The sequence below is a fragment of the Coloeus monedula genome (genome assembly GCF_965178545.1).
Source record: "Coloeus monedula genome assembly, chromosome: 1".
Taxonomy (NCBI): domain Eukaryota; kingdom Metazoa; phylum Chordata; class Aves; order Passeriformes; family Corvidae; genus Coloeus; species Coloeus monedula.
In genome coordinates this window covers 145,928,427-145,946,360 of record NC_138781.1, presented here as the reverse complement: position 1 = coordinate 145,946,360, position 17,934 = coordinate 145,928,427, and the positions used below count along the sequence as shown (strand labels likewise).

Here is a 17,934-nt window from a genome sequence, read left to right as displayed (position 1 = left end):
CACTTACTGTTTTTCTGACAGAGCTTTTCACTCTCATAACCTGGCAGATCTCAGCAGCCTTTCCTTTAAGTTCTGGAAAAGAGGATATTTTCCATTAGGTTCCTCTCTACCATTAGGTTAGGAGTACAAGAGTACTCAAGTACCTTTGTTTTAAATAATAGTTTGTTTCATAAATGTAATCTGTGGATCTGTGTTATTGTCAGCCAGTGCCATTCATTATGTGCTTGTTGTGCAGTAAGAGCTCTACAGAGCATCCACCCTCCTTCCACAAAAGGAAACAAGTTCCCACCACAGAAAGCTTTCAATGCAAGTTGAACGACAATTGTTAGAGGACCATGAAGAGAGACATGACATTAATCAACTGAGGTGGGGTTTTCAGCAGGGAAAGGTGAATACAGGTGATCTGAAACTGGATGAATAGTTGTATTACTGAGACATGGATGATACATGAATATCGAGATTGTATGGAAGACTGTTGGAAGAGGTTCTGTTTCAAAATTTAGTGATACTGCTGGTATTGGATACTATGAGCTGATTTGGAGGGTGTTTGTTGTCTTGATGTACTGTTAAAATTTGGGACTGATGAGGTGGATGTAGTTTGGTAGAATGAAGAGGTGCTGAGGGAGTAGGGATATTGTCAAAGGAGTAGTGTGGGAAAATGGTCTGAATGCAGAGGGCAGGATGAGCTAGCATTAGCCAATACGCAGGCAAGGAGGAGTAATGGTCTGGACAATATTTTAGCCAGAAACTACTTTGTCTGTAGGAAGATTTTTTTCCAGATGAATGCCATTAAGTCCTAAAAGAGATTTAAGATATGTCAGCTAAGAGAGTTCGGAGCACTTGGGCTGTGGTAAAATTAGTGATTTGTGATTATTTTCTCAGAGCTGTTTAGGCTCAGTTCTCTGAGATGCTAGCCCTGGGTGCTGTCAGTCCCCCAAGCCCCATTAGGTTTGATAGTTGATCCTGAATTTAGAGCTGACCTAATCTAGCTAAAATTATATAAGGTATGGATTTAAGATGAGAATAAATTATTGACCAAACATTGACCTCTTTCACTGCCTTTAACAAATCTTGAAAGGGAACCATTCTGGTTTGTATTGACATTTAAAAGAAGGCAGGAGCTCCACCTCTGTCCGCCACGAAGATGGATCTAGGTATTCTGTGTGGTAACAGGAAGTAACAGACCCCTGCAAGCAAATACTCCTTACTCCTCTGTGTAGCTGAGGGTTGGAGGTAGCACTAGAAGAAAATAGTAGAGCTGGCTACCTGAAGATATGTCATGACAAAGAAAGATAAGCTTTGCCAAGTGACTGAGATTCTTATTCTCCTTAGGAAATAAATACCCCTAGAAAATAAAAAAGCTGTCTCTCCCCACTTCTCCCCCTCCCCCCCAATATTAACAACTCTCGAAGAGTCCCCTGAGGCAGCCTGTGTTTCTTTGAACCACTCGCCTGTTTTCAATTAAAAGGTAGTGGGCATCTATGCAATTGCTAGCAACCTCTTCCATTTTTTCCTCTTTTCTAACCTGAAGGAGCCCAGTAAAAAGCATTGCTGAAAAAGCACTAGCATTCATTATTCTTGAATGCATGATGGGCTAAGGGTCAAGCAGCATCTTGCCAAGTGACTTATTTCATTTTTAAGCCATCCAGGTGCTTATAAATTTATAAAACCATTGAAGTTGGAAAAGAGCTTTAAAATCAAGTCCTACCCTTAACCCAGCACTGTCAAGTTCACCACTGTGTCCCCAAGTTCCATGTCTACATGTTTTTTAAAGACTTTTAGGGATGGTGACTCTACCACTTCCCTGGGCAACCTGTTTCAATGCCTCACAACCCTTTCCATAAAGAAATTTTTCCTAATATCCAATCTAAACTTCCCCTAGCACAACTTGATGACTTTTCCTCTTGCCCTATTGTTACCTGGAAGAAGAGACAGACCCCCACCTGGCTACAGCCTCCTTTCAGGGAGTTGTAGGGAGTGATAAGCCATCCCCTGACCTTCCTTTTCTCCAGGCTAAACACCCCCAGCTTCCTCAGCTGCTCCTCATCAGACTGGTGCTTCAGACCCTTCCCCAGCTCTGTTGCCCTTCTCTGGACACGCTCCAGCACCTCAGTGTCCTTTTTGTAGTGAGGGGCCCAGAACTGGACAAAGCACTCAAGCTATGGCCTCAGCAGTGCCACGTAGAGGGGGACAATCACTGGCCTGCTCCTGCTGACCACAATTTCTGGTACAGGCCAGGATGCTGTTGGCCTTCTTGGCCACCTGGGCACACGCTGGCTCATGTTCAGTCACTGTCAACCTCCAGATCCTTTTCCAAGGGCAGCTTTCCAGACACTGTTCCCCAGCCTGTAGCACTGCATGGAGTTGTTGTGACTCGTGCAGGACCCAGCACCTGGTGTTATTGAACCTCATGCCACTGCCTTGGCCCATGACTCCAGACTGTCCAGATCCCTCTGTAGAGCCCTCCTACCTTCCAGCAGATCAATACTCCCAACTGACTTGGTGTCATCTGCAGACTTTCTGAGGGTACCCTTGATCCCCTCACCCAGACTGTTGATACTAAATAGAATTGGCCCTGGGGAAAACCACTTGGGACCAGTCACCAGCTGGATATAACTCCATTTGCCACCACTCTCTGGGCCTGGCCACTCAGCCAGGTTTTTACCTGGCTGTACACCAATCCAAGCCATGAAAAGCCATTTCTCCAGGAGAATGCTGTGGGAGACAGGCTTTACTAAAGTCCAGGCAGACAACATACACAGCCTTTCCCTCATCCACCAAATGTGTCATGTGGTTATACACAGAAGAAGATAAGGTTACTCATCATGCTGCCATGTTATCAAAACCTGTATCATTTGCTCCCTCTAATGCATGGTAAATTAGTGCCATAACCAACAACGATTTCCTTGTTCATCCCATGCAACCTTTCTCCCTAATCTCTATTGCCTGGGGGCACTGGGAGGGGAGGAGTTGCAATTCACAGGAAACTTGCTGCTGGCAGTGTTCTTCCAGGCAGTTTTAAGTCCCGCTGTGCTATGTAATTTCTCTTTGGTGAGCACTGGAACTGGGCTGACAGCCAAAAACTGCCTCTTTCTGGATGTTGCTGTAGTGTGTTAAGGTTTCAAAGGTGTCTCTAGGAGTCTTCCTATTCAGCTAGGCAAGATCCTTGCAGAAGACAGTTGGAAGTATTTTTATGGATCACATTTAGTATCAAATGTCTTTTCACTGCTGATCAGCCCTTGCTGGAGCAGGGTGTGCTGGGAGTACTTTTACAGGTTGGTTAAGATACATTTACATTTTTTGTAAAGGAGGGAATTAATTTGGTTACTAACAGAATGGTTTTCATTTTCCTTAGGCTGTGAAAATAGTCGGTCTTACTGGATAACATCTGTCTTTTCTGTGGTCTGGAGGATAGGCAAAGAAGTTGTTAGTAGTTGTTTCTTTCAGGTAGGTAAATGTGATCTAGAGGAGCTAGATAATAGTAGGTGGGAATAATCTAGGAGAGAGAATTTTTTGGTGTCTTGAGGCACACTGATGTAAATAGAAACCACAGAATCAAATTGTTTTTTAAGTTTTCATAGGAGGTGTTCCTGTCCCTGGCTTGCAGATGTAGGTATTGTAGTGGTTGCAGAGATCACTTATCTTTTACAAATATTCTGATGTTTTTAAAGATCCCAAAGGAAAAAGGTCAACATTTTGGCCTCTGCTTTACTTCTGTACCAAGGAGTTGCTGTAACTTAGGCTCGAAGTTTTCAATTAAGACTCTAGGATTTAAGGTGAATAGATTTTTGAAAGGTGCTATAGTTAAAGAACCCTTTGCTTTCACTGCAGCTTGAGCCAGTTTCCTGTGAGAGGCTTTCAAGGGCTGATCTGTAGCTGGTAGAAACTGGCAGTTCTGATTTCTTCCCCAGCTCCCCACCCTTTGCTTCTAAGCCAAGCAAGAGTAAAAGGGCAGCTTTTATTTTGGATGTACATTGTTTCTATTCAGATCTGTCAAACATTGCATCACAGTATCTGAGCAAAGTTCTTTTGCACACAGGGGAAGTTGGGACCATTAAATTACCAGTAGCGCTAAAAGTAGCCCAGTTATGCAGGAACATAAGTGCAAAAGTCAGTTGCATAAAGGGGAAGTTTCCTCAGGATCCACACATTTATAAAATCACTACTATCTATGTGAGTGCTGGAACTGTGAAAATTTGGGCAGGAAACAAGCTACTGCCATAGTTCTAAATGGGCATTTCTGTTGTATCGTTTGCATTTGGGTTTTTTTTTTCCTCTGGATGCTTTCCTTATTCTGCTGTCATTAGTCTGCACCTCATTATATACTCCCAGGGAGTACATCTCTTTTGCTTGTTAGGATGGTGTAGGTGGTAACTTGGAGTGGTACAAAGGACTGAAGGAGAGATAATCAGCTGGATAAGTCATTACTCTGTGCAGAGACTGACTTGCTGATTTTTTGTGCACAGCTTATTTATCCCACATTCTTTAAGACCTAGAATGTTGTAGGAATTGAAAATGTAGTAGAAAACCCTTAACTAGTTTGCCAAGAAAGGAAAAAAGGTATGGTTGAATGATGAATACTTAGTAAAAGCTCTAAGTTGAGGGTCTTGGATGCTGCAGTGACTCCAGCAGAGCACAGTTCCACACGGTAGCCTGCACTAAATAAATTTATACAGTGCTGCGTTCCTCTCATTTTCTTTCTTAAATATCTCACCTTGAATCCGCATCAAGGTGCAGATGGTTCATTTGCTTTGGTCTGACATAGCTCTGGTTACCACATGGCACTTCTCAGTAGCTTGTGCTAAATGTTTAAAACATTGGGTTCTTCTTTCCTAAAGCAGTGTTTCTCATATTTTTTTCCCAGCTATCCATTGCAATCTGAATCCAAATGGTATTGATCACCCAGTCCCCACGGAAGGTATTAATCTGCAACTTGAAGGCGAAGGAGTTGAATCACCTGCGGTAAAGAACACTAGTACTCCAAAAGGGCCTGAGTCAAAAGAGTCACCCAAGAGACAAGTGGAGCCAGAAATATCTAAGGTAGGTGCAATTGCCTTCTTATTTGTTTTGGTGAGCCTTTAAGAATCCAGGCTTCCTGAAGTCCTGGCTTCTCTTAAAAAGCATTTCTTATAAAGGTGTAAAAATATCAGTCTGAGGAGGCGGGTGTTACAGAAGCAAGGTACTGCTATGGAGTTGTAGCACACACACATCTTGGATATTGCACTATTCTATTTTTCTCTAAATGAAGATAATTAAAATAATGGAATCTCTCTTTTTCAGGCACTATGGAAACTCTTTTTCCAAATGACTTGGGTAACAAGCAGAATGGGTATAAATGTTTTTCTTGAGGGTTTTTTTTTGTTTGCCTGGGGCAGGTAAAGGAGGAGGAAAGTTCTATGGATATATGAATATGTGGATTTTTATATGGGTGACTGATGTTAATAAACTGTTAACTGATTTCAGGTAAAATACCAGGCCGGTTCTTCTGTGTCTGATACAACAGTGAACAAACATAGTTCAGAGATGAGTTTCTGAAAACAAATGTAGTGTCTGTTGGTACTCACAAGCTTCTACTTCTTTTGTGAGTGCAGCAGACATGACTACCAAGTGCAAGTGAATGTGTGTACTCCAGATACTTTGGTATAGGACAGTAATTTGTCATATTAGAATTTTTCACTAGAATCGCAGACTATTCTGAGTTGGAAGGGACCCCACAAGGATCAGCAAGTCCAACTCCTAAGTGAATGGCCCATATGGGGATTGAACCCACAAGCTTGGCGTTCCTAGCATAAGGCTCTAACCAAGGAAGCTGGTCTCAGGGTCAAAGGAAAGATAATGGAATGTTATAAAATAACTGGGAATTCTTTAAAATTCTTTAAAATTAAAATTATTTAAAATTCTTTAAAATGAAAATTATTTAAAAGCCATCTCAGTCTTTTTGATTCTTAAAGGCCTAAAATGAGGAGTTTGGGGGTAAGTTGTGCAGGAGAATTGAGTTTTTACTGAATCTGACACTTGGGGAATTATTAAAGCAAATAAAATGAGTGTATTTTTTTTTACAGGTTCAAAAAAGCAATAGAAATTATTTCAATGACTGAGCAAATAGGAGTATTTCCTACTGCCAGTAGTACAGTAAATCCAACAAGTAATACACATATGGTTGTGATGTATTTCACTTTTAGAATAAAATAGCATTACATGTTTTGAGCAGTAGCCTTGACAATAAAGGCTTGGTATGAATTCTCCATTCTGATTTTTATCTAAAATACCTAGTTTAAAATTAATACAATTTAACTCATTCTGACTTAATGCATCAAAATAGAGCCTCCATTACAGACTTACAACAATTTAAAAAACCCTGCTACTTGCAATCTGGTGGTTTGGTGGTCAATTATCAAGCACCTTGCTGATTTCTCATGAACCCTTGGGGAACAGGTTTGTGCTTACTGCTTTGAAATATCCATTTGGTAACAAGACTACCAGATTTTGGATGCATTTTGAGACAAAGCTCAGCTAATAAGGCATTTGCCCAGCTTTTCACAAAGGCAAGCTAACCCTGCTCATGTTTCAACATCACCAGATGAAAATCTGCCCCATATTGAAAGCTGAGGAGGTGTGTTAAACTTGGAGCAGGTCTTACAAGCTTGGGAGTGAAGAAGCTAAATGGTGCAATAGGGCTCCCAACTGAGAATGGGCTCCTGTGTAGTTGACATGGAATATAGTCAGATCAAACTTGTCTTTGCTTGCAAAAGACTTATCCTAATGAAAAATCAGAGTGAAATACATCAGTGATTTAATGTAAGGGAGCCTGTTTTCACTGTCTTGAGCTGTAATTGTTGGACTGATGAATATAAAACAGGCTGTTTTATATTGCTGGAGATAGCTGGGTAAGAGGGGAAGCTCTCAAAGGACTGAAATCAACAACTGGTTTGCCATATCTGATTGCAGTAACTTTATTGAGAAAACTGGGCATGCTTCAGGTTTAAAAACAAACAAACAAACATACTGAATTTTTGCTTAATGGTATAAGCTTAGCATAATAGTATCAAGCAAATGGAATGGAATATTTTTCTGAATGTATTGCTGCCTTGTTAGTAACTTTGTCTTTTATGTGTGCATTAATTTAGTGATGTTTTTCATCTGGATTAATATGTTATAGCCTGAGGTAGCCTGTCTTTTCTGGCTTGCTCTGCCTTAAATTTAAAAATTGCTTTGCTTTATCCTCTAAAATGTGAATATGGAGTTGGATTTTAACTTGTGTAGCTTTAAGAGTTGAATTAAGCTGTCACTAGGAAACTTCATCCATGCAATCATGTATGTACAGTGGAAAGATGAGCAGGAATACAAGGAAGTATTGTAAATAAAACATCGTGAGCAGAGCCATTTGTTTTATATTTCCATTGCACAGTTGTTTTTAAAAGGATTTCTTTGTAATCCTGTATATTCCAATAATATTAACATATACCTCATATTCACAGTAGTGAGACCTGTGTTGCACAAAGCAATGCAATGTATTGAATATTATTTAAGATACCTCCTAGGCATAAGATACCTAAGTTCCTGCTTTCAGCTTTCTAATTTTTCATTGAAACCACTTCCAGCACTTTAAACATCTGGTTTTGCTGTCCAAAGAAACAAACAAAATCTTCTTTCTAATGAAGTGTGTCCTTCTTTTTCTGTCCTCAGCTACGGGATTAAAGAACAGTAGTAACTCATGGATTACAACGAGATTTAAAGTTCCTTTTTATGCAGCTACTGTAACATAAATATGGGAGTACAAGTGTTTGTATATTTGGGATGCAGACAACAGAAGGTATAGCTTCAGTGAAAGATCACTTATAAATAAGTTCCTGATGAATATGGAATCTAGTATTGGTAGGCTGACTGAGGTAGAATTATAATGGAAAATGGAACAATGATTTTAGTCTCCCTCAGCTGGTTCCCTAAGGAACCACCTTGTTACAAATATGTGCAAGTCCAAAAATGGCCAAGATTATTCACAGCTAAACTGATGTGCATAATCCAGTCAGACTCTGATAATGTACAGGATATAATACAAATTAAGGAAAATATATGAAGTGTAAAAATGCTTCATTTTTTATGTATATCAATATACACATTTTCTTGATTAGTAATTGATTTTTCAGCATTCATGGTATATAAAAACAATTCAGGCGGTTGAGTGGTCACTTACAGAGCAGAAGAATTCACTGGAGAAAGCAAGGATGGTTTTTAATATACATTTTAAAAATATAAATTATTTCTTTAACCACCTATATTTAACCACTATTATGTGTGTCTTCTGGAATTCTTATCTTTTTCATTGAAATGCTACTTCTGCCTCTTATGTCTGATCTGTTTGGTTTTAATAGCATAGTCACAGAGTAGAGTTTTGTTAAAAACAAACTAACAAGTTTTGCTATACTTTTGGAGTCCTGTACTTCTCTGAGTGTAGACTTTAACAGAAGGCAGCTTTTCTAAGGAGGTTCAGAAAATGATTTCTTACAGCAGAATTGGCTTTTATGAAGGCCTCCCACATGTTGCACTCACAAAGCCTTGTTAATGGTGAGAGTGAGACCCAAATCTGGGCTGTCGCTCATTAGGAGGTTATTTATTCAGGGAGTTTTTATCCCTAAGTAAGGTGTGCATATCTGGTGACACATTTTGTCTCATTATGTGGCAGCAGCAATAGCAAATAATAAAGGCTTTTTAATGGCAACCACTGCTGTTAGGCTTTTTATGCTGTGTTAGCAATTGCAGGGGTTTTTTTTATCTGACTAGAGACAAATTAACAGTCCTTTAAAATGTTCATGAAAACTATGAAAAGAAACTGGTAAAAGAAGTGAGAAGCTTTTAGTTGTCTTCTGTTGATAAGTGCTACATAGTCACCAGTAGACTATGTTTTGTTGCAGTGTAGCTCATTAGTTCTTTTGGTTGCTTTTGCTCTCTTAAAAAACCAGTTTTTTCAAAATTATATTGAACAACACTGAAGGGCTGACTGAACTCAGTACCAACAGGATAAAAAGTCATCTCACCTTACTGGGCCCAGTTCAGGACTGACTGGGGTGGAAACAGCTCCTCTGGCTTGCCTGGGAGGGATCTGCTCAATCGGAATGTATTTGGGAGGGGTGGGGTGTGTCAAGTGTGTGGTGAAAAGTCCAAGCAGAAGAGTAAGGCTTTTGAGTAATAAGGGTGTTACAGAATTCTTAGAAATACTAAAATTTTGTCAGTTATTTAGGTAAAAAAATGTCCCAGTACTGTTCTCTAACAAGAGACTAGGAAAAGTATTTTTCTAGAAGAATTCTCCAGTTTTGTAATCAGTGGCTTCTGCTTCACAATATTTATCCTGTCTGGTCAAGCTTTTCAGATGGGTTGGATGAGAAAGACAGTATTAGACCAGTCTGGGTGACCAGACTAAGCAGTCTGATCCCATGGCAGGGGATTGGAACTAGATGATCATTATGGTCCCTTCCAGCCCAAACCATTCTATCTCCCCCCCTGCCCCTTTTTTTTTTTTAACCTTTTTTTGCATTTGAGAAACACCAATGCCCACTGAACCGGGGCAATGAGGTTTTGCCATTTTGTGTTGTCTTCCTATTATCTTCCTCTTGTGAGACTTCTGGTGGCCACAGGACCTCAGGATATGGCAAAAAAAGCCCAGATTGGACTGACTGAAGTTAAGAAACATTTTTCTGTTGAAGCGAAGGTTCAACAAAACCCTGGCTGGGCTGTTCCACTCCTCCAGATTTTGCTTTAAAATTTTAAAATTGTGTATCAGGGTGTTTGAATTGCAGATCTCATTGTGTTTCTGAGTGAGGTGCTGACCCTGGATGGGGAAATGTTACTTTACTGATAGATAGTTTGCTTTTCTTAGCTTACTTTTGTGGAGAAGTAGTTAACAGATTACCAGGGTCCACATCAGATCAACACAACGAAAGTCAATAAATACGGTGTGAATGTGATTTTTTTCCCCTCTCCCAACTCTGACTGCAATAGTGACAAAACACCACTTACTGCATTGGGTCATCTTTATGACTAACAAAATTGGGCACAGAATCTCAGTGTACAGTACGTCTGAAGTGGGTTTAAAAATATTTGGTAAATGTTGCTATCACATAGCTGAAATAATTACACTTCAGGGCAATCTGCCTTTCTAGTGTCTCATCCTGTGATTATTAGTAGTACACAGTAATTAGTGTGCCTGCCTCTATCTTCATTTTCAATAGACTTTTTCATGTGTTGCGTAGTTAGAAGTATCCATGCAAATTGGGGGCTGGAATGTTTGATGTGTATGCATCCCTTCCTCTCTCAGCCTGTCATTCACGACTGTGACCTCTGGCTGAAGCCTGAAGTTTCAGAACTGTGCAGTGAACAAACCTCTTATCCTGAGCTGTGACACAGCAGTGCTGGGTGACTTTGTGCATTTCAAGCCACTGAGAGTGATGTTTCTTTTATCATTCTGTGATTCCACTGGAGTGAATGAAGTGCTGAAGTAACCCTACCTGTAGGGCAAAATATAGCTGCTTAGTTCAGAATCCACACTTTCACAAGCAAGAAAAACAAGAAACATCTCTCTCTGTTGGGGTCCTGTAAGCCAGCTTACCGCAGGAGGACAAATGTCTGATTCAAAATCCAAGTGTATTCTTGTTGTAGCATGATTTTTGCCATTGTTGTATCATCCATTCTTGCTATAAATAGTTTAATATGGAGGCCCACATTTTTACAGCAAGGTTTCTCCATTCAGCATGAAAGATCTGGCTTCTCCTGTTCATTCTGTTCACAATGACTGCCTGCCTGGGGATTGTCAAAAATGTCATCTGCCCTGATGGCAGCCATTTGGAAGTGGGAGATCTTGACAAGTTAGTGTGTTGTGCTCTGTCCAGGACAGTGAGGGAATGGAAGGGCAGGTGGGAAGGACCATTATTTGTGTCCTTCTCCTTTGCCCCTCATCTCAAAGTGGGATTATTTTCCTACTGCTTTTCTCCCCACAGGAAATCAAAATAATGAGCTGAGACTAATTCTTAGCTCTTCAGGTAGTATGAGTAGAACAGGTGAAGTTTATTCACAAAGACACTATTGATTGACTTTCCAAACTAAGGACCTTTATGAAGTTCACCTGTACAAGCATTCTCTATTTATGACTTCAGTCCATCAGGTGATATTAGGAAGAAGAATTTCTGTTAGGCTTTTTACAGCTGGACTTTTTAACAGTTGGACTGTGACTTTCAGAAAAAAATAAGGATGAAAACATTTTCAGTAGTTGCATGCACACAAGTGCTTGCATGTGGAGGACATTGGGATGTTGGCCCCTGGGAAGTGGTGCAGTCTGTGACCCTGAGTTGTGCTCGGGGCTGCACAAATGCACAGCAATGAGGGGGCTTCTGCTGCAGGGAGCCAGTCCTTGTATAGGGCTGCCTTGAGCAGATGGTTACAAAGAGGCAGCTGAGGGAGCATAAGGAGGGAAGTGTAGTCTGGTCTGGCTTCTGTTGTCCTGTGAAAATTATCAATGGGAAATTTGTGTTCTTTCCCATTACACTAGTGTGAAAAGGAGCAGCAATGGCAGTACATATTAGCAAACATAAGCAGTAAAAAACTGTGGTCGTACTCTAGTAATAAGTGGGCTGGCTAATACTGTAGACACAGACACCTTATTTAAAAGAACTTCACTTCGGGGAAAAAGAAATGTAGATAAAAGGATGGAGCAGCTTTTAGAGGAAAAGGCAATTCAGTACAGCCTGTGGATGCATAATGTACTTACAGTGCCAGTTCTGCTGCTTGCCTCATTGTGAAGCTGTTTCACAAAGCTGTCTAAACCCTTTGCTTCCACTTTGAAGCTACTTTAAGGTCTTCAAAATTAAAGCAGTATTTTAATGACACAGCTGCCTTGTTGGGGACAGAAAAATATAGAATTCCCTGGTCAAGAAAATAATAGCGTTATGATTAGAGGGATTACAAAATGTACTATAGAACAAATGTAGCCTTTAAAATGGAAAATGCTCCATTGTTGACAGCGCAGGTCTGCAAAAGGTGTATTTCACCTGAGTTGTAACAGTTTATTAATCTGCCTCATGTGTTTGCTGGACACTTCTGAACAAAACTGATTGGCAGTTGCTGTAGTCGCTATAAATCACAAAACAGTTTGTTTTGGAAGGGACCGTAAAGATGCTCTCATTCCAGCCACCCTGCCATGGGCAGGGATACCTTTCACTAGACCAAGTTGCTCAGAGCTCCATCCAGCCTGGCCTTGAACACTTATGGGGGTGGGGCATCCACAACTTCTCAGGGCAACCTGTTCCAGTGCCTCAATCCCCCCACAGTAAAGAATTTTTTTCTAATATCTGATCTAAATCTCTTGTCTTTCAGTTTGAAGCCATTCCCCCTTGTCCTGTCACTATATATCCTTGTAAAAAGTCTCCTCCATCTTCCTTGTAGGCTCCTTTCAGGTACTGGAAGGCTGCAGTTAGGTCACCCAGAGCCTTCTCTAATTCAGGCTGTACAATCCCAAATCTCTCAGCCTTTCCTCACAGGAGAGGTGTGCCATCCCTCTAATCATCTTGGTGACCTCCTCTGGACTCACTTCAACAGGTCCATGTCCTTCTGTGCTGGGGACCCCAGAGGTGGATACAGCACTGCAGGTGGGGCCTCACCAGAATGGAGTAGAGTGGCAGAATCACCTCCACCTTTCTCTACAAGTGGGAATTTTTGTCCTTTCCATTTTGAAAAATAACATAATTGTGGAGCACTGGGAGTGAGAAGTGTCACAGTCACAAAAAGAGTGTGGGACTGTAGTAGCCTTGATAATATGTGAAAGGAGTTTCCTGCGTTATCAGCATTAGAAAGGGAAGGAATTTTATTCGAAGAGTCTGGAAAAGGGTGGCCTGGGGCAGTGAGGTCTGTCTTTCCCTGAGTTCCATGCGTAGAGTTCAGTTTGCTGATGAAGGCAACTTAAATTGCATGTCTTTGTCTAAGCTAGGTATGTAAACTCCTCTTACATTTGGTAGAGTCTAGTCAGCGTGCACAGAGGAGCACAGAGAGGAATCAGGCTTGGTCTGAAGTGAGCACCTCTCACATGAAGCTGTCTACATTTTGGGGATTGTTTTGACACTTTGAGTTTAGGGTTTGGATCTCAAACTTGATTCTTTCCTCTACCTTACTGGCTAACCAGCCTCTGCGTTTGGTATTGAAATGGTTATCCATGTCTGATGGAGTTGAAACCTTGCGTTAGGAGACTGTGTTTCAGAAGCTGCATTTACCTCAAAAAATCATACTTGGAACAATTAGGATAGACTACTCTCACATATATATGGTTATGTTCAAAGTGATATTCTGGCAAGCAAATACTGTGTAATCTGGAAAAAAAGTCTTATATTTTGGATTAAAAGCAAATTATTGGAGTATGTGTGTTTTATTTTTACCCATTCTGTTTAATTGGTCTTGGACTTTTAGAAGCCTGTTGCTCCTCTCTAGAAGTGAAGCTCTTGCTCTCTGGCTCAGTTTACCCAAATATATGTTGATAACTAGGACCAGTTAAAACTATTGTTTCAGTAGAAATCTGAGATCTGGAATAAATTTGCTAATAAAATTTTGTCTTTTGCATGTGTATGTACGTGTAATTGATTGGCCAGGTCAGGCTGTCTGAGACTAATAAATGCAGCAATATGTTTGCTGCCTGTTCCCATTCCTCTCCATGGAACAGATTCTTAATCTGTTTTCCATGGTGGGTAGTGGTAGAGGCTTGCATTGGTGCTTTGTCTTTTTCATGCTTCTAGTTTTGATTGGAACTATTTGGTGGATGGAGACTGATGTAAACTGCTGTTTAGAGGGGCCTCTAGGCACTGCAGAAATGCCAACAATAATGACCTCTGATATCAGGGAGGATTTTCAGTATTCTTTCATTTCATACTTTGCAAATACCAGTTCTTTTTAGCTGTTTCTGAATGTGGACTTCAGTCAGAAGTGTTTTTGGTTTTATCTGTATTCTACAGTCAACTGCAGATTATTGTGTTGCTGATGTGCCACTGCAGGGAGCAGGGAAACAAATCCCAAATGTTAAAGCATGCATTTTCTGTGAAGCTGTGTATCATCTGTGGGGCAAGCAGAAGATAGGGCAAATGTTGTGTACAATGAGAGACAATTCTTCCCTTTCCCTCTTTAGTTTTTTGGACCAACTAATTTGTAAGTAGCATGGGGTTTCCTTGGCTGTGATGCCATTAAGTGATTCAGCCTGGGGATGGCTTTAAGTGCTTGTGTCCTACTTCTGGTACTTCTGTGCATCTAGTTATGTTGATGGTGTGCTTTTATATTGTCATTACCTGCTCTGGGAATTTGCAGAGTTAGTTCAAAACTGAGAATGATGTCCAAGTATGGCAGACTCTTAAACTGAAAGAAGCATTGCAAGTGTGCAGTGAGGGCAGATGGAGTGAGGAAGCAGTACAACAGCATGTTTCTTTGAGTTTGGGAGGTGCTAATGTGCAGCTGAGGCCTTTGGCACTTGTGTTGAGGCAACTTTCCTATCTGACCATCCAGGTGCCACTGGAGTGGGAATAACACACCACTTGAGCTGGGACCACGGCCCCTTCACAGCCACACCCCCCACACTGAGATGGTCAGACAAGGTTTCCTTACTGCCTCGACCCTGGCTTTCCCATAGCAGAGTCTCAGACATCCAGATCCTTAAAATAATTCAATCGTGTTGCAATAACAAAATGATAATTTGAGCTGCTGCCTCTTAGGAAGGACCCCAAACAAAGCAAACCCTGGGTTTTTTATCCTTATGGTCTAAGTGCTGGCAAGTCTGGGGTCTTCCTGCTGAGTCACTGGCTCCTGCTGTGTCTCTGAGTCACCTGGCTGGTGCCACAGATCCCTGGGCCCTTTGCTGTGCAAAGGGTCAGTGCCAGTTCTCAGCCTCTTGCCTCAGGCTCCTGCCACCCAGAGCTCAATCTGCAGCTCTCACTGCATGTGCTCACTGAGCTACCTGCACTGAATGTATTCCTGAACACTTGGAAAAGACAAATACTATTGGTGATATGTGGCATGAAACATGACAAGTAAATTCCCTTTTAGAGATTAGGGAATGTGAATCCAATTCTATCAACAAATCAACAGTTTAAGAAGGGAAAAGAGATTACCTTTTAGGCTATTTACTTACTTTAGCTTTTGAACTGTCTCTCGTTCTGTTTGTGCAAAGTTGTGATGTTTTCCTATTCTCTGAATATTCCAGCTGCCATCTTCAGTCTGCCATCCTTGTCAGACCCTATAGACTGACACACAGCCATCTCCTTCCTGCCAGTTCAGTCTCCACTTTACCTGCCAAGGTAAAGCTGATTTTGTCACCCCTAGAGCCTAGATGAGGAGTGTCTTTTCTCCTCAACACTCCTGTGGAGAGCAAAGAGTTCACTTGAGTCAGGGTTAGCTACAACAGTTAAGACCAATGTATTATTCAATCTTGCTTTGCAAACTGGTTCCTGAAATGGGAGATGCTGATCCTCATCCCTGTGGTGCAGTGCTACTGAACCCCACCATCTATGCCTGATTCAGAATGAATAACCAGCAGAATCTGCTTAGGGCTTCCCACCAGTCTGACGGCGAGTGTGCAGTGGGAGAAGCTCAGCATGGGTTTCAGGAGGCAGCTGTGCCCATCTCAAGTCCCTCAGCAGCTCACAGATGTGACCCTTCTTGGAACCTCAAGAGCTGCAACAGTAGAAGCAGTGAGAGTGTACAGCCCTGGCTGCTGGGGAGAGGGGCAGCTCTTTGGGTTACAGGAAGCTGTCATATTGGCTGTTTTTGCTAATCTAAACATTGCATTTCCTGCTCACACAACTGCTAGCAGTCACTAAATGGTCTGCATCAATTCTTCCATCTCCCTTACCTCCTAGTTCCTTACCCAGAGATCACAGTTATTAATGGTAGGGAATGTTGCCAGAAGATATACTTGGTAGAATGAATATTTCTAATTCTGCCAATGTGTAGGAATTAATGTTGTGATGATGCATCAAGCTGCACTTTTGGGGTTAAATGTGTCTTTGACATGTATATCTAAAAATAGAAAACCTTCAGCACCGAACAAGGTAGAGTTACTGCATATCTTGAGGCCTTTTTCTATCTTTAACATAGAAAATCTCATAAGTGGGTATAATGTTCTGCCAGTTTTCCTTTTTTCTCTGATGTCTGTAAGTGCATCCATCAACTACTGATGACTTTACTGACCTAGACACTCTACTTTTTTTTCCCTTTTTTTCCTTGCTTTAAACAAAAGCATGACAATAGAGTCTGTACCTAATGGTTTTAGAACTGCTATTAATCCATCTTTCATTCAAGGCTGATTGCTTTCAATCTTAGCAGTATGCTTTAGATTGTGAAAGATGTTGTGAATGTATTTTCTTTATTAAAGGGTAGATGTGACTGAACTTCAGCACACCTATGCTGAAAATACACTCTTTTATCTAAATAAAGCTTGTGATAGGTGTGAAGATGTATTTTTAAATAATCAATATTCTTATTGAGTAAATAGAAAAGCTTTTTCTGGAGGTAAAGGCTATCACAATAGTATGTTCTCCTTCAGATGTAAGACTGTCTCAAACTTACTTCTCTTTTAGTAAGAATTTTTGCATTTTTTTTAGGTTTGTCCTGAAGAGCAAGTAGCTTAATTGTCAACATTTCAGCCTTAGGTGGTAGTGTGTGAAGTTGATGGGGAAAACTGAGATTGTTGTTCAGTGTACTAAGCTTTCTTACTTGTATGTGTAAGGCTTGTACTAAGCCTTAATTGTTGACTGTAGAAGAAGAATTTGAAGTGCTTGTTAAGGTTCATGCTTATTTAACTGTCACCATGGATTTCTTTTTCTGTAGGGAAGGCTACTTTGTGGCTTGCAAACTGTAGTTAATTGTCCATGGTGACTGGTAGCAGATTATTTTGGAAAAGTTTTTTTCCTGAATAATTACCAGCTTTGCTTTTCCTAGCCACTGTTTCATGTTCCCTTACTCTCTGTTGAAGGTCTTAGTTTTTAAAGAGTATTTTTTAGGGGGAGAAAAAAATAAAGAACAGTGCCAAATAAAATGCTTACATCAGGGAAGTGTTCAGCATGTTGATTAAACTGTCAAATTCCGATGAAATTCAATTAGTTGCGTGTGTCCATTTTATGTACTGTGCCTGCTGCCTTTTGCTGGGAAGAAAACAGTGTAAGATACTACCTTTCTGTTTGGCTTTGGTTTTTTTCATTTTGGTTTGGGTTTTTTCCTGTTGACCTTTTATTCCCTGCTCTGATTTCCAGATTCCAAAGGACACAAGAATGCTGATATAAGCCAAAAAGAAGTATAATTGGAAAAGAATTTGTCTTAGCTTTTCATTCAAAAAAGAATACTGTACTTTGTAGTCAGGTTATGTTAGCAGGGCTGACATTTGGGGGAAAAAAGCCCACACCAGAGTGCATGCTAATATTGTGCTCTACGATATTTTGTGCAAAATGTAAATGATTTCTAAAACCACAAAATAAACTGAACAGATGAAATTGAATTTGAAAATTAAGCTAGCTTCTCTATGCGAGGCACAGTGATGACAAATAAAACTGGGTCATTGTTGATGAAATTCTTATTTAACTCTTTTCTGCATGTTCATCGTCTTCTTCCTCCCAGACCCCTCTCCCATGGTTTGGTTTTTGTTCTGGATTTGTGGATTGTTGTGTTGTCATGTTCATATCTTCCTGGAGTTTTTTTTGGTTTTTTGTTTTTTTGGGTTTTTTTTTAACAAACCTGCTTCCCTTCAGGATCTTACAAAGACTTCTACAAGACTGGAGAGGAGACAGGATGCAATGGAAGTGAGTCCTAGCTGAACTAAGCTGATGATGGAGCACTGCATTTAGTGCTGTAGCACATTTCAGTCCCCAACCCCTACTTGCTCTCATTTTATTGAGTTGGCAGCTCAGCTCTGACTTCAGTGAG

The 17,934-nt window shown here is 40.7% G+C and overlaps 1 protein-coding gene across 2 annotated transcripts in view; it reads left to right on the top strand.

The window, feature by feature from the left end:
* SAMD12 (sterile alpha motif domain containing 12) overlaps positions 1 to 17,934 on the top strand; it is a 181,247-nt gene that overhangs the window by 13,053 nt on the left and 150,260 nt on the right. For both annotated transcript variants that reach the window (XM_082286916.1, XM_082286915.1), the window contains exon 2: positions 4,865 to 5,040. In XM_082286916.1, coding sequence (XP_082143042.1) covers positions 4,865 to 5,040 — 176 coding nt within the window. The remainder of the gene's footprint in view (positions 1 to 4,864; positions 5,041 to 17,934) is intronic.